Genomic DNA, 14,843 nt, shown 5'->3' on the forward strand with positions numbered 1-14,843 from the left:
ATAACACAATAAGAGCTTTCCAATCTCAATATAAATATGCTTCGAAAACATCATGTCATCTGATAAATATCTTGATCCAAAAAATTAATTGAATAATAGTATAAGTGCACGCGATTCAATAAATAAATTTAAAAAAAATTGCGAATCAACCAGAATTATAAGAAATATTGAACAATAAATAATTTCATAAATTATATTAAATATTTTGATAACTCCGACTCTAGCTCCGACTCTGAGTCTATCAGAAATTTACGACTCCGACTCCAGCTCATACAATTTAGCCGACTCCGACTCCGACTCCAGCTATTCGAGTTTTGACGACTCCGACTTCAGGTCCCCAAAAAGACTCGACTCCACAGCCCTGAAACTAACTAACTTGCAGCCAAAAATCATGAAATATTTATTTTACCAAGCAAAAAAAAAAAATAAAATAAAAAAAATTATAGAGAATCTCGAAAAAATTTACGAAATTTTAATGAACCACTTAGTGACCACAATAGAGGAGAAAATCGTGACGTCAGGAATGAACTCAAATCACTCAAAGTTCATTTTGTGATGGACTTTAACATTTTGGCCAAGTTTGACAGCTACATTGTCCCCATGTTTTCTGTGGGAGAAAAAAGGAGCCGAATACTTTATGAAAATCATACCTGTCAAAATTCCGAGCCTCAAAATTTTGTCGCGAGTTGCTTTTCTCCTCTATTGTATGCAAACTTCGATCAAATTCTGCAAAAAAGTATCCGGATCCGGTTTTTGATGAGAATTGTTATGCTACGATATTTGAGGTAAGAAAAGTTTGAGAAAGTCTGAACGATTGATCACATTTGGATGATAGATAATGTTAGGTTGATCAGAGACGAACGATTTCGAGTGCTGTTTTACCTGAACAGCTTGGCAACGTGACAGACATGACCAGTATGAAAAAGATCATTTTTTAAAAACAAAAAAACAAAATCAAAGAAGGTTCGAAATCTAGCGGATCTGCCTGGTATCAATAACCACGAATTTCTATACCTGTATCGCCCAAACTCGTTCGTCCTTAGCAAGCAGGAAAACCGTAATATTGAAATGTTTTGGATTGATACAGCGGATAGAGCTTTTAAATGTTATTTATTTGTGAAAAAAATACAGCTTCCACCCTAGTTGACTCGTATAAACAAAACACTAAAATAAGCTTACTCTTATCGCAGCTGCTTTTGGCCGCTATAAAATCGTGCCACCGTTTGCTTCAGGACTATCAGTCTAGTTGAAACCACAGCATAGCAATGCAGTTCCTCCGTGCCAAGCGTGCCACAAACAGAAACACAGAAACGGAAGAAACGGGCGACATCGATGAGTTCAGGATAAATTCTTCAAAGTACCTAACTTTCATCGAAAAACTCCGAGCGAAACTGACCCAGCCGAGCGTAAAGTACGGTTCAATTCGGTTGACCAAATCGGACAACGGAATCACCAAGGTCATCCTGAAGAGTGGATCTACGCAGGTACCGTTCATCTTTCGAAACAGTGACCTGTACATCGTTGGATTCGTGCTGGGATCGGGACCAACGGCGGTGTTCTGGACTGATCATGCTGTGTTCGAAACCTTATCGTCCCAGCTCACTGGTAATAAATTACCAACTCGCCACGAGTGGCGAACAGTTTTGGGGGATGTGACGGTTAAAACGCTGTCAATAACGCTCGTTTACGACGATATCAACAAATACAACAATTGGAATGTTCCGATCAACAAGATGGGAAAATCGCTGGAGCAGCTTGCCATGATAGGAGATGGCAGCGGAAAAGTTGCAATCGTCGAAAAAAACATTATGCCTTTTGTGGTAGCTTTTTCCGAAGCAATCCGTTTTAAGGTAATCTGTAAAGCAGTGCAAGATGTCTTCACCAAGGATGGCGGAACTTTTAACATGAAATCAAATGCTTTAAATCCGGCTGGTGCCGGTGGTCCAGATCAGCGAAGAAAAACCGCCTACGACTACGAATGGCTCGTACAACACTGGGGTCAGATTTCAGACAGGGTGAAGCCATGCTACGACGGCAAGGTGACATCTCCGTTCAACTTCCATGGTGAAGAGCTTTGGTTAGGTAAGGAGCAGCTTGGCCAGTTGTTGAGCGTTGCCATGGCGAGCTCCTTCACGTCTCGTACCAAACGGGGTGCCCCGAACTGGCTGAACATTCCACTGGAAAAGCAAGCCGGTGCCATGCCCAACCTACTGGAATCGTCATCCACTTCGGCCAACCAACCAGCGGTCGCTAACCGCTTCGAACTGGCCGGAGCCCTGCAGCTGATCTCCTTCGGCATTCTGTACCTTTCGGGTCAGAAGCTGAAGACGACGGAGTACGAGAGCGCCTTGGCCCCCCGGGAAGCGCAAGCCATTGCGGCCGATCTGGCGGCGAAGATCAACTGTGTTGCCAAGGTAGATTCTGGCTTTGACGAGGACATGCGAATGCAGCGTGAGCTGTACGCGGGACTGATGGGGGAAGCGGATATGGAACAGGTGATGCTCGGTATGGTTGAGAGAAAGATGCAGCAGATCGATGTTGAGGAAGCTGTAGGGAAGATTAATTTTGAACTGGCGAAGGAATATAAGGCTGAGATTGCTGAAGGTGCTGATTTTTCTGGACAATCTTGTTTTTAGTGTTTGTTGCATATTTTGTATTTTTCTTCATGTTAATTTGAACAATAAATAAATGGCCTTCAAACTGTTTTTAAGTCGCTTTCAAAAGCCAGTCAATTGCATTTGAAAAAAATGTATTCAACCATCAAATTTGCAACATTCCAAAACATCCTCATTTTGTAAAGCTAAACTTTTATTATAGGTTCCAAAACGTGGTCAAATCTAAGACTTCTTTTCGGTTTTGGCGAAAGCTAATGCTAACTTGCATGCAAGATTCACACAACTCAACAGTGCCATCTCTTGGAGAGTAGACAAATCAATGAGTTGTCTTTAATTGTTGGAGTAATTGTAAATCTTCAACCAAACTTCATCGTATCAATTCGCGATCAAAAGCTCAAAAATTCCGACAGATGGCGCAAAGCATCGAAGAATGACGATTCAAATTTTCGAATTTACAGCTCTTAGAACAACTTTTGAGAAAAAATTCAAGTAGTACGAGTGTAAACTTTTTGCCCTCTATAAATTAACGCAATAAAAAAAAATTCAAAAAAAAATTATTTTGAAAAAATAATATTGTTTAAAATGGTAGAGCATCAAAAGTTAACAAAGTATCAGCTCGATTTTTTGCTCAAAAGTTGTTTTCAACGCTGGAATTTAACAAAACAGAATTCGCATACATAACCTCAAAGGGCGGAAATTTCAATCGACATTATTCGCTTTGTTCTGCTACTCAACACTAGGTGTCGCATGTCGTTTGGCTCTTGAACGGCAATTCGTCGCCGTCGTGCTAACTTGTCGTACGTGCATTTTGGGCCAAATTGAGTTAAGAACGCCATTTTGTGCAGCTCACAATGCCACATCTTTTGACCTTCACAGATCCCCAAAATTCGATTTCAATCCTAAGATATTCAATGAAAACCAAAAAAGCTCCGAAATTTTTTGTCACTTTTCATATGAAAGTAGTTTCAATCTTGTCGTGCTATCTTGTCACTCCCTGAAAATTGATGTAAGTGCGACAAAGGCCAAAGGGATTTCAGGTCAGGATGCGTTTGACGCACGTAAAAGCTAGACTACCGTAAATATTTGTAATTATAACTCGGGACTCCAGCAACCAACTTCAACCAAACTTCGGGACAATGCACAGAATGGTCAGCCAAACAAAACGTGTTTGTTATTGTTTACATTGCATGCTTTCGTTTTTGTTTATTCAAGGTCAAACATTAAAACGCGTTTTTCTCGGAACGTCAAAATGGCGGGTGCGACATGATAGCACGACGACGTCGAATTGGCATTCATAATCTAAACGACATGCGACATCTAGTGTTGAGTAGCAAAACAGAGCGAAGAATGTCGATTGAAATTTTTGCCCTTTGAGGTTATGTATGCGAATTCTGTGTTGTTAAATTCCAGCGTTCATAACAACTTTTGAGCAAAAATTCTAGCTGATACTTTGTTAACTTTTGATGCTCTATCAATTCAAACAATTTTTTTTTTTATTATTTTTTTTTCAAAATCTTTTTTATTGCGTTAATTTATAGAGGGCAAAAAGTTTACACTCGTACTTCTTGAATTTTTTCTCAAAAGTTGTTCTAAGAGCTGTAAATTCAACTTTAATTTTGCATTCCTATGTAACCGAACAGCGAAAATTTGAATCGTCATTCTTCGATGCTTTGCGCCATCTGTCGGAATTATGGAGCTTTTAATAGAAGTTTAGCAGCAATAAGGCTTTCTAGTCAGAAATTTACCAACACATTCAAAGTATGTTTACATTACAGCTGGAGGTTTGTTTGCATCAGGTTTCCTATCTCTTTGAGCATGAGCATGAGCATGAGCATGAGAGTTTGCATCAGGTTTCCTATCTCTTTCTAGCAAAAGTTTTTTGTCAGGCGACATCTAGCTGGTTTTTTGACTGGCCGCCCGATATGTCAGCCAACATACCTCGCAGGGCTGTGACAGCTCGAGCTCGATCATTGTTTGCATCAGGACACTGTGACGAGGAGTTCATAATTTTTGGGTTAAATTATATTTTTTTCTCTGGGCCTAGAAAGCCTTATGCTAAAAGACACATGTTGCCACATGAACAAATAGCGTAATCCTAGGATTTTTTTTTTGATAAAATGTGTTTTTACTTTCAAAATCAACATATTTATAAAATTTATACCGGATTCGGAAAAGCAAAAATATTTCCAATATTTATCAAAAATTTTTTAGAGAAAACTGTAAATTTAGGATAGTAATTTGAACAACAGTCCAGACTCGATTATCCGAAGGCCTCGGAAAAATTTCACTTCGGATAATTGAACTTCGGATAATCGAATCACGAAAAAAAAAATTTTTTTTTCAATGTCTTATTTTTGGTTGTCCTCTTAACTACGCTAAAGTGATTTACTTTTTTTTTAATCCAAGATGGCAACCAATATGGTGGTGACGAAATATTGAAAAAAATGCATTTTATTATTTAATAAGCAATCAACTATTCAAATTTGACTAAAATGGGGTCGCAGAACTCGAATTTGATGTTTAAAACAAGAAAAAGAAAAAAACGAAAAAAAAATTGTTTTGTTCGTGATTCGATTATCCGAAGTCCCATACAAACCTTCGGATAATCGAACTTCGGATAATCGAAACTTCGGATAATCGAGTCTGGACTGTATTTGGCGAAAAAGTCTTTCAAAAATCAATGAAAATTGTTGAATATACGTAAACACATCTGTTATCAACGATATAACTATATATTTCATTGATATAAAAGGGGAAACAAAATTTTTAGTGTTCCAAAACATGTTTTTCAAATTTTTTTTGCGCGCTCAAAATTGATGTTCATTATGTTTAAGCCAAAAAAAACCTCATCTTTTGCAACCAATTTCATTAAGATTGATGCAGGGAAAAATACATTTTTTGGCAAGTAACCTCATTTTGGCGCCACCTACATTTGAAACACAGTCGCCTTGCAAAACCTCAATCAGTCATTGTTTCGCACCAAGGCCAAACAAATTTGGTAAAGATCCTTCAAAAGATGCGTCTTTACACTCTTTGGTTAAGAGCCAACCAATAGAGAATTTGCAGCAAAGCTAAAAGACACATGTCGCCACCTATGAACAAATAGCGTAAACCTATGAAATTTTGAAAAAATGTGTTTTTTCCTTCAGATTCAACATTTTTACAAAACTTATACCGGATTCGGATGAGAAAATTTTTTTCCAACAGTTTGGTGTATAACTTTCCAATATTTGTTTGATTTTACTATGAGAAAATTGTAAATTTAGTAAAAGATAGTAATTTTAACTATTTGGCAAGAAAGTCTGTCAAAAATCAATAAAAATTGTTGAATATACGTTAACACACTTGTTATCAACTATATAACTGTTTATTTCATTGATATATATCGGGAAACTCATTTTTCCGTGTTCCAAAACATGTTTTTTTAAAGAAAAAGTTCACAAATTTTTGCGCGCCCAAAAATTGATGTTCATTATTTTGAAGCAAAAATTGTTTTTCGTCTTTTGCAACCGGTTTCATGAAGATTGATGCAGGGAATCATGAGAAATAATCGATTTTGTTCTTTAATCGGCAGAAAGGCATACGATTTTAGGCAAGTCACCTCATTTTGGCGCCATCTACATTTGAAACGCAGTCGCGCTGCAAAACCTCAATTGTCCATGCTTTTTGATTTTTAAATTGGAAATTTCAAGCAAATTTAAGCAAATTTCAACAAATCAAATCAGCAACTTTATATCAATTATATAAGGGTAATTAAAGGTCAACTGGGTATACTTTTGGACTTGACCTTCACCGATTTGGATCAAACTTGGAGGGAACGTTCATCTATCGATAACAGAAATCCCAAGTTTGGTGCTGATTCGACGATTTTCTAAAAACTTTTTTTTCTTTTAATCATAACTTTTCAACTATTTGAGTAAAAGACTTTCTACACTTTGCAATTTATAGAAAATTGTCCAAGGAATTTGTTAAAAATAAAATTTTAACCCTTAAATGCCCCCTAATATTATATTTTAATGTTTTAAATATTAAAATTCAGTTTTGACCAATTCCCCATTATTTTATTTTTTTATTTTATCACCATCGTGTTCCCCGGACAATTTTAAATAATAATAAATGTAAACCTCAAACTAAAATGAACCATTGGCGAGAAACAGCGATTTTACTGAAAATAGTTTGATTTTACGCAGCAATCGGAAGTACATGGTATACTTTTTAACAAAAAGGGTGGAATCCCGCATAGGTCGGTTCTTATATGTGAAAAACTTATTTCGGATTTGAAATTTTTGGACAGAGTGCTGCGCAAAATCGAACTTTTTTCAGTAAAATCGCTATTTCTCGACAATAGTTCATTTTAGTTTGAGGTTTACATTGATTATTATGTAAAATTGTCCGGGGAAAACGATGGTGATAAAATAAAAAAATATAATTATAAGGAATTGGTCAAAAGGTAATTTTTAAACCTAAAACGTTAAAATATAATATTAGGGGGCATTTCAGGGTTAAAAAATGTAGAATTTCTTTTCCTCAATTAGTTGCAAAGTTATGATTAAAAGAAAAAAAAGTTTTTTAGAAAATTGTCTAAAAAGGGCGGTTTCAAAGATAGAGGGATGATAACTATCGATAGATGAACGTTCTCTCCAAGTTTGGTCCAAATCGGTGAAGGTCGAGTCCAAAAGTGTACTCAGTTGACCTGAAATGACACATAAATCACTTTAACAATAAGATTTGTGCAATCTATCGATTCGTCCCGATTAATGAAATCACGAGAAGTGAAACTTTTCCTTAATGAGCTTCATTCTTGTTTATTCCAGTTAGCTGCTTGAAACCTGAGCTGTTGCTTTTTGGTGCGTCTTTTGCCATTTTTTTGTGTTTTGATGTCTCGAAATCAAGCAAATTTGGGAAGAAATCACATGAATTATATCGTGATACGAAGAGAACTCATCTTTATTTACAATTTAATATGCAAAAAAACTCAACCTAAAAAGTACGATTTCTTCCTCAGATAAGTGTTCAAATTTGAGCTGAGAAGGCTTATGCTGGACCTTGAAAAATGATAGCAATAAAAATCACCCGAAAAAAATGGCATTCTGCGACAAAGAAATCAGCTAAAAATGCGACCAAACCTTCCTCAACAGACCTCAAAACTAACCCAAGAAGAAACACATGCCTTTTCCCCCAAACCCATACTGCATCAAATCAGATGTAAATTTGACGCACTCTCCAAGGAAACCTGAGGCCGGTTTCCAGCTAAAAAGCTCGGGGTTTCCTTCTTGAGATCAACTTTTATTTCACCATCTGTGTGATGTAATTTTTATGAGTTAAAGTCACACACTCAGAGGGGGGGCACTGATGGCGTTTTAGAGGGAAAAGGGGAGCGTCCTTAGAAATTACAATAAAAATGCATGAAAACAGCAAATTTATAAAATTAACATTGTGAAAAATAAAAATAAAAATGCAAATAGCTAAATCCACTCACGTTAACTTTTTTTCTCAAAATTCTCTTATGGCAGTGTTGCCAGATTTTCGAACTTACACCGAAAACCCGGAAAAATGATGTCTAAAAAAGTATTTAGGTTCTTTTGGAACTTTTAAATTTAGAATTTAATGTAATTTTCACTTAAGTGATCAAAATTTTACCTTAATTCAATTAGATTAAATTTCAAACAAAATTAAATAAAAACAACAAGGAAAACACTGTACAAATAGCTTCAAACACTGATCATAAATATTTGGTAAATTTTGTCCTTCCTACAAATATTGTCACTTTGAAATCTAATTAACACCCAGATTGACACTGTTTGACTAGGATGACAACTGTGACCCTTTTCAGGAAGCTTCATAACCTGCGTCGTGGACGACCCCCTTGCCTTCGTCAGGAGATAGATATCTGCGAAACGAAGTTTCGCAACTTCTTCCATCAAAAACTGGAAGGGGTTTTTTTGTTCTTTCGTTCTTTGCAGACACTTCTCAGAGATAAATTGGGGGTGAAGTCTAACAAAACACACACACTTGAAGAACGCTTGTGCGTGTGTGTGTGCGTTATGCTTGATTTTGAATAAAATTTATGATGTCATATAACCGAGGGACTTCCCTGCTCCACCTCCGTGTCTGAATTTGGGTCCCAACAAAAGCTAATAAAAGTGAAGTTATGCGAAAAGATGCAGGAAGATTGGCCTGGTTTTACGGAAATAAACGCGATCTGAAAGTATTTTTAAAAATGTAGCGAAAATTTAGGTATTTAAAATAAAAAATAAAAAATTGAAAAAAAAAGGTTACAACCAAATCAAAATTCACTCAAGACCCATTCAAAAAGGGCTAATATCCTCGGAAGACACTTCCAAGAAGGACAAATTTATTTTTTAAGAAGAACGCAAAGAAGTTTGCACAGATCTCCGCCGGGCGAAACCATCGAAATCCTCGGCAAACAAAGTAAGTCCATTAGGCAACTGGGGACTAATAATAACGGGTTATGGCAGTGATCAGTTTGCTCTGCTGTTGGAAATTGGAATTGCAAAGAGCTTTTTGAAAATTTGTTTGATTTGTTTTTTTATCTGATGGTATCCATTGAATGATATAGATAAGCAATGGCCATAGAAAAAAGTTGATTATGAATTTCAGCAACCTGAAAAGTTGATGGTTAATATCGAAAATAAAATTACAAAAAATTCTTTGTTTTTTAATGTAGGGACAAATTTTTAATATTGAGCTATTAACTCGGAGAACTTTGAGATTTTCATGTTGTAGCAAAAGTATTAGCGAAAATGTGCACGGTAAAATAAATAATAACCACCTTTTCGATTTAATTATACCTGACTTTATAAGCAATATGTGAATAAAATTAAGACTGAAATATAAATTTTAAAATCATAAAAAACACGGTAAAAAATGTATTTAACGTTGAAATTACTATTATTGGTGTAATGAGAAATAAATAATGTTAAATAACACATTTAACAAGGTTACTGTTACTTATATTTTTCCGACAAAATATCTGTCCCCCATCCTACATTTGTATGATTTTGTACTGTGTATTTCTTTTGAAAATACCAGAAGGTGCTGAAAATAAATAGTGTCATTGTGAATTAGACTGATTATTTTATTTTTTTTATTGTTCAAACATGAATGCTTCTTAAATGACACTCAAAAAACATATTTTCTCAAAATATTTTTTTATGACCGCATTTCAACTATTTTTGTCAACAAATTACAAAAAGAAGATTCATGGAAACTTTATGAACCATTGATTTCCTTTTTTTATTTTAAGGGTTTTTTTGTGATAAGTATTTTTAAATGCAAAAATTAAAAACTTATAAAAAATCTTTAAAAACATCTGTTGTTTAAAAACATTGCTTTTATTAACAAATTAAGGCCCTCGCCCTTAAATTGCAAGAAAATTTAAAGATTACAAAACATTATGAGAGTTTAATTTTTTTTTAATTAAAAATTGGATCAAAAGTAGCTAAGATAATGGAATTCGTAAACTGAGTGATTTTAGGGTTTAAACAAAAAAAAAATATTTTCTGTGATTTTTAACTTTTTGTGGTTTAATTTCCAATTTAATTTAATTTTTTAATTTATATCAAATTTTCCTTAAAAAAAAGACTTTGGCAACCACTATTGTATAACAATTTAGAAATAGTCAAAGGTTCGCAAAATCTAAATTTAGGTAGATTAACCCAAACACAAATTTCTTAAAAAAATAAAATTTATAATTTGAAATCTGATTTAACATCTTGAAATGAAGTTATTAATTGACCGCTTTTTTAAAGTTTCCCAAAATCGGCAACACTGCCAGATATTACTGTCCCAAAAGTACTTTTTTCACGAAATATGTCTTTTAACATCTCAAAGTATAAAAAATAGTGTTTTTGCGTAGATCGATTTTTTTTTTGTATTTTATGCTGTTGCGAATATTTTTCAAAGTTTTTGTCTCACCCAAGGTTGTTAATCGATAGAATTATCGTCGATAATATTAGCATCAAACGATAACGATAATCTATCGTTATCGTTATTCCGATAATTCTATCGGCAATAATTTTATCGACGATAACGGACGATAACTTATATTTGATATATTTCTAAAATTGACTCAAGCCAAGAAAATTATGTTGAATTTTCAAGCTTCCTCTTAGTAAATATTGAAAATATGGTATGTTTCAAAGTATAAATACTTAAAAAATCACAAAATACCGTATTTTTTAAAAGTACTCAAATTTTTATAGTTTTTAAAATGGGTATTAAACGATTCAAAATGTTGCATGCATTTTCACTGTTTTAGAGGCTTTGAATGAAATATTTTTTTTTTTACAAAATACCGTTTTTTCTCGAAAATACTTAAATTTGTATAATTTGCAATATGGGTATCAAACGATTTGAAATTTTGCGTGCATTTTCACTGCTTTAAAGTTTTTTAAATAAAATAAAGAAATTTTCACAAAATGCTGAAGTTTCTACAAAATACCGTAATTTTCCAAAAAAACTTAAATTATCGTAATTCGCAATATAGGTCTCAAACTGTTTGAAATTTTGCATGTATTTTTAATGTTTTTTGAGTTTTTTGAATAAAATACTAAAATTTTCACAAAATACCGTATTTTCTCGAAAATTCTCAAATTTTTATAATTCTCAATATGGGTATCAAACAATTCGAAATTTTGCATGCATTTTTCCTGTTTTAGAGATGTTTGAATTAAATTTTTTTTTCACAAAATGCCCTATTTTTTTGAAAGTACTAAAATTTTCATGATTTGCAATATGGGTGTCAAACGAAGCCAAATTTGACCTGCTATTTCATTAAAAGAAATTTTAAAACAATTGAAATACATGCAAAATTTCGAATCGTTTGAAAACCATATTGCGAATCATGAACATTTTAGTGTTTTCTAGAAAATACGGTATTTTTTCAAAATTTTAGTGCTTTATTCGAAACTCTCTAAAACAGTTAAAATACATTTCAAATTTCGAATCGTTTGATACCCATATTGCTAATTATAAAATTTAAGTATTTTCGAGAAAATACGGTATTTTGTGATAATTTTAGTATTTCATTCTAAATACTCGAAACAGTGTAAATGCATGCAAAATTTCGAATCGTTTGATACCCATGTTTTAAATTATAAAAAAGGAGTACATTAAAAAAAAGTATTTTGTGTTTTTTTTTTGTATTTGGGTTATTCTTTACCAACTCACACGAAATCGGGAAAAGTTGCCCCGACCCCTCTTCGAATTGCGTGAAACTTTGTCCTAAGGGGTAACTTTTGTCCCTGGTTACGAATTCGAGGTCCGTTTTTTGATACCTGGTGATGAGATAGAAATTTTGTGTCAAAGCGACTTTTATGTTAAATTAGACTCCCGATTTGATGGCGTACTCAGAATTCCGAAAAAAACGTATTTTTTATCAAAAAACACTAAAAAAGTTTAAAAAACTCTGCCATTTTCTGTTACTTGACTGTAAAAAATTTTGGAACATGTAATTTTCTGGGAAATTTAATGCTCTTATCAAATCTACATTGACTTTTTTTCAATTTTTTTTTTAATTTTTTTTTCGTAAAATCGCGATAACTCGTGTTGTTTATGAGCAAACCCTTTATGTTACGATATCAAAATTTTTGTAATTGTCTGCTCTACAACTTTGTTGAGCATTGTTACACTCTAAAAAATAACCCTGCAAAGTTAGAAAAAAAAACACGAAATTATAAAATGAAAAATTTTGTTCTTAATGAAAAAATGACCCTTCTGGGTCAATGTAGATTCGAAAAGTACATTAAATTTCCTTTTAAATGACATGTTCCAAAAAAAATTACAGTGGAGTAACGGAAAATGGCAGAGTTTTTTAAAAAAAAGTGTTTTTTTTTCGATTAAAAAAAGGTTTTTCAACAATTCTGAATACGCCATCAAATTGGTTGTTCAATTTTACATAAAAGTCTCTTTGACACCAAATTTCTATCTCATCACCGTTTCAGGCTGAAAATTATTGAAAAACAACTCTTTTTTTCGCATGTTCAAAAATGGAAGGGGTCGTACCGCCCCTCCGTCACGAGATATCAAAAAACGGACCTCGGATTCGTGATCAGGGACAAAAGTTACCCCTTAGGAAAAAGTTTCACGCAAATCGAAGAGGGGTCGGGGCAACTGCTGTGTGAGTTGGCGGAGAATTACCCTAAAATATTTACTAAGAGGAAGCTTAAAATTTCAACATAATTTGGTTAGTTTTCGTCAATTTTGGAAATATATTTAATATAATTTAATTTTTCTTCCAAAAACGGATCGAAAAATTAAAAAAAAATCCGAAGAACTTCTAAGCTCCAATGGAATTCTGAAGTGCAACCAGCTGAAATCAGTTTGCAGATTTATGAATAATTAAAAAACATTTTTGTAAGACATCCGTCAATTTTTTTTTGTAGATTGAAGCAAAATAGTGTCTTTGTTTTTGCATTTATGGAAAAAAAAACTAATATAAATCTCATTAGCAGAAAGTTGGCTGACTATTATATATTCTTTTCACGTAAAACATCATTGTCGATTAGTAATGTCGATTCAGTATTCATAGATGAATACAGATACTAATTACAAAAAAGCGGTTCCATCTGATCGATACAATACAAAACATTTTGCCTGCTTTGTCTATTATTCATAAGCATTTCAGCCTGAAGTTATGCAAATTGATAGCAATCGATCAATACCATTGTTGTGCTGTGTATTCTTAGTAATCTGTAACTGTAATGTGTTCAAACATTCTTTTCTAATTAAAAAAATGCTTTGATTTATTAGCGACAACAATTTTAATTGATGTTGGAATCCCCATGAATGCATTTAATTGAATTGTCCATCATTCAAACCCATTCACGCTCCAGCTCTGTGGGTCACATAACTAACACAGCGTGGAACAAAGGCCTCGTTTTTATCCCCTCACCAATTAAATGCGTTTAGCAGTGATTCAATTGTCACCAACCCCCTCACCAGTAGTGACTTTTGTCATTTCTCCCCACCAACAGAGAGCCCACGTGGGGGAAAACAATGGCACGTGCCGTCTGGTGACCCCTCCACCACCTGCTGCCCCTCGAGGGTGTCGTTTTGTTGATTTGATTTTACTGATCAAAGAGCGAAAGGGAGGAGGGAAGCTCACCTAATGGTCATCACCTGTTGTGTTTGTCCCCCCACCCCCACCACGCTCTGACCGCACAATTTGCCGTGATTGATGATGAGCCCTCTGGTGGCCACTTTGGAAAACAATTGGACGTGTGTGGGATGCTGGCTACCCCCCTCGAGGGGTTGGATTGTGAATGGGCGCTACACAATGATGATGGAGTGAACCTGTTGCGGGGGATTTTTCGAATTGTTTAGAGATTTGCTGCCATGGGGCCAACAATTTAGCATTCCAAAGGGTTTAAAGCAAATGACGCTTGCTAAAAAATTACTTAGTTTGGCAGAATATAAAAATTAAAGAAAAACCTGAAAAATTTAAAAAGCTTTAAAATGTAAATCAATAAAAAAAGAGGAAACAATAAAACTCAAACATCTTCAGAACTCCTAGAAATTCATTAAAAAAATATGAAGGTATTAGAAAACACTAAAAAATTTATGCAATTCAGAAAGCCTAGTAATAAAAAATAAACTTCATAGATCTAGGGGTTTTTTCCCAAAATTTATTTTCCCTGGAAAAGCACTCAGCTAGCAAAATCTAAACTTAGAAACATGTATCCTCACTGTAAAGGCTTATGAATTGATCTCAGTTGAAAGGATCTCCAAATCTCTGAATTGCAAATGTAACACCCTGGAGTAGAACTGTTAAATTCTAATCAACACTAATTGAATTGAAAAAGAAAAACACTAAAATTAAGAAATTCCAAAAGATTCTGAAAAATCAAAAAAAAAATTCGCTACATTAAAAAGTAATAAAAATATCAAGATTTCCACTGTATAAAAAAACACAAAAACTTAAAAATCAAAAGAAATCAAGAAAATATATAAAAAACCTTTACAATCATGGTCATTTAATAATCTTTAAAAAAATCAAGAAATTTAAAAAATTCAACAAATTCAAGAAATTCAAGAAATTCAAGAAATTCAAGAAATTCAAGAAATTCAAGAAATTCAAGAAATTCAAGACATTCAAGAAATTCAAGAAATTCAAGAAATTCAAGAAATTCAAGAAATTCAAGAAATTCAAGAAATTCAAGAAATTCAAGAAATTCAAGAAATTCAAGAAATTCTAGAAATTCAAGA

General features: G+C 33.7%; 1 protein-coding gene across 1 annotated transcript; it reads left to right on the forward strand.

Moving 5' to 3' along the window:
* The first annotated feature begins 1,251 nt into the window (after positions 1 to 1,251).
* Positions 1,252 to 2,688, forward strand: LOC120416258 (uncharacterized). Its single transcript, XM_039577961.2, has one exon. It carries the CDS (start codon positions 1,266 to 1,268, stop codon positions 2,634 to 2,636), a length of 1,371 nt encoding a protein of 456 aa, XP_039433895.1. The 5' UTR covers positions 1,252 to 1,265; the 3' UTR covers positions 2,637 to 2,688.
* The last annotated feature ends 12,155 nt before the right edge of the window (positions 2,689 to 14,843 follow it).

This window comes from Culex pipiens, chromosome 1, assembly GCF_016801865.2.
Source record: "Culex pipiens pallens isolate TS chromosome 1, TS_CPP_V2, whole genome shotgun sequence".
Lineage (NCBI taxonomy): Eukaryota > Metazoa > Arthropoda > Insecta > Diptera > Culicidae > Culex > Culex pipiens.

What these genes read in the sequence shown, in the direction of transcription:
- LOC120416258 (XM_039577961.2), top strand. Translation starts at nt 1,266, where the DNA reads ATGCAGTTCCTCCGTGCCAAGCGTGCCACAAACAGAAACACAGAAACG.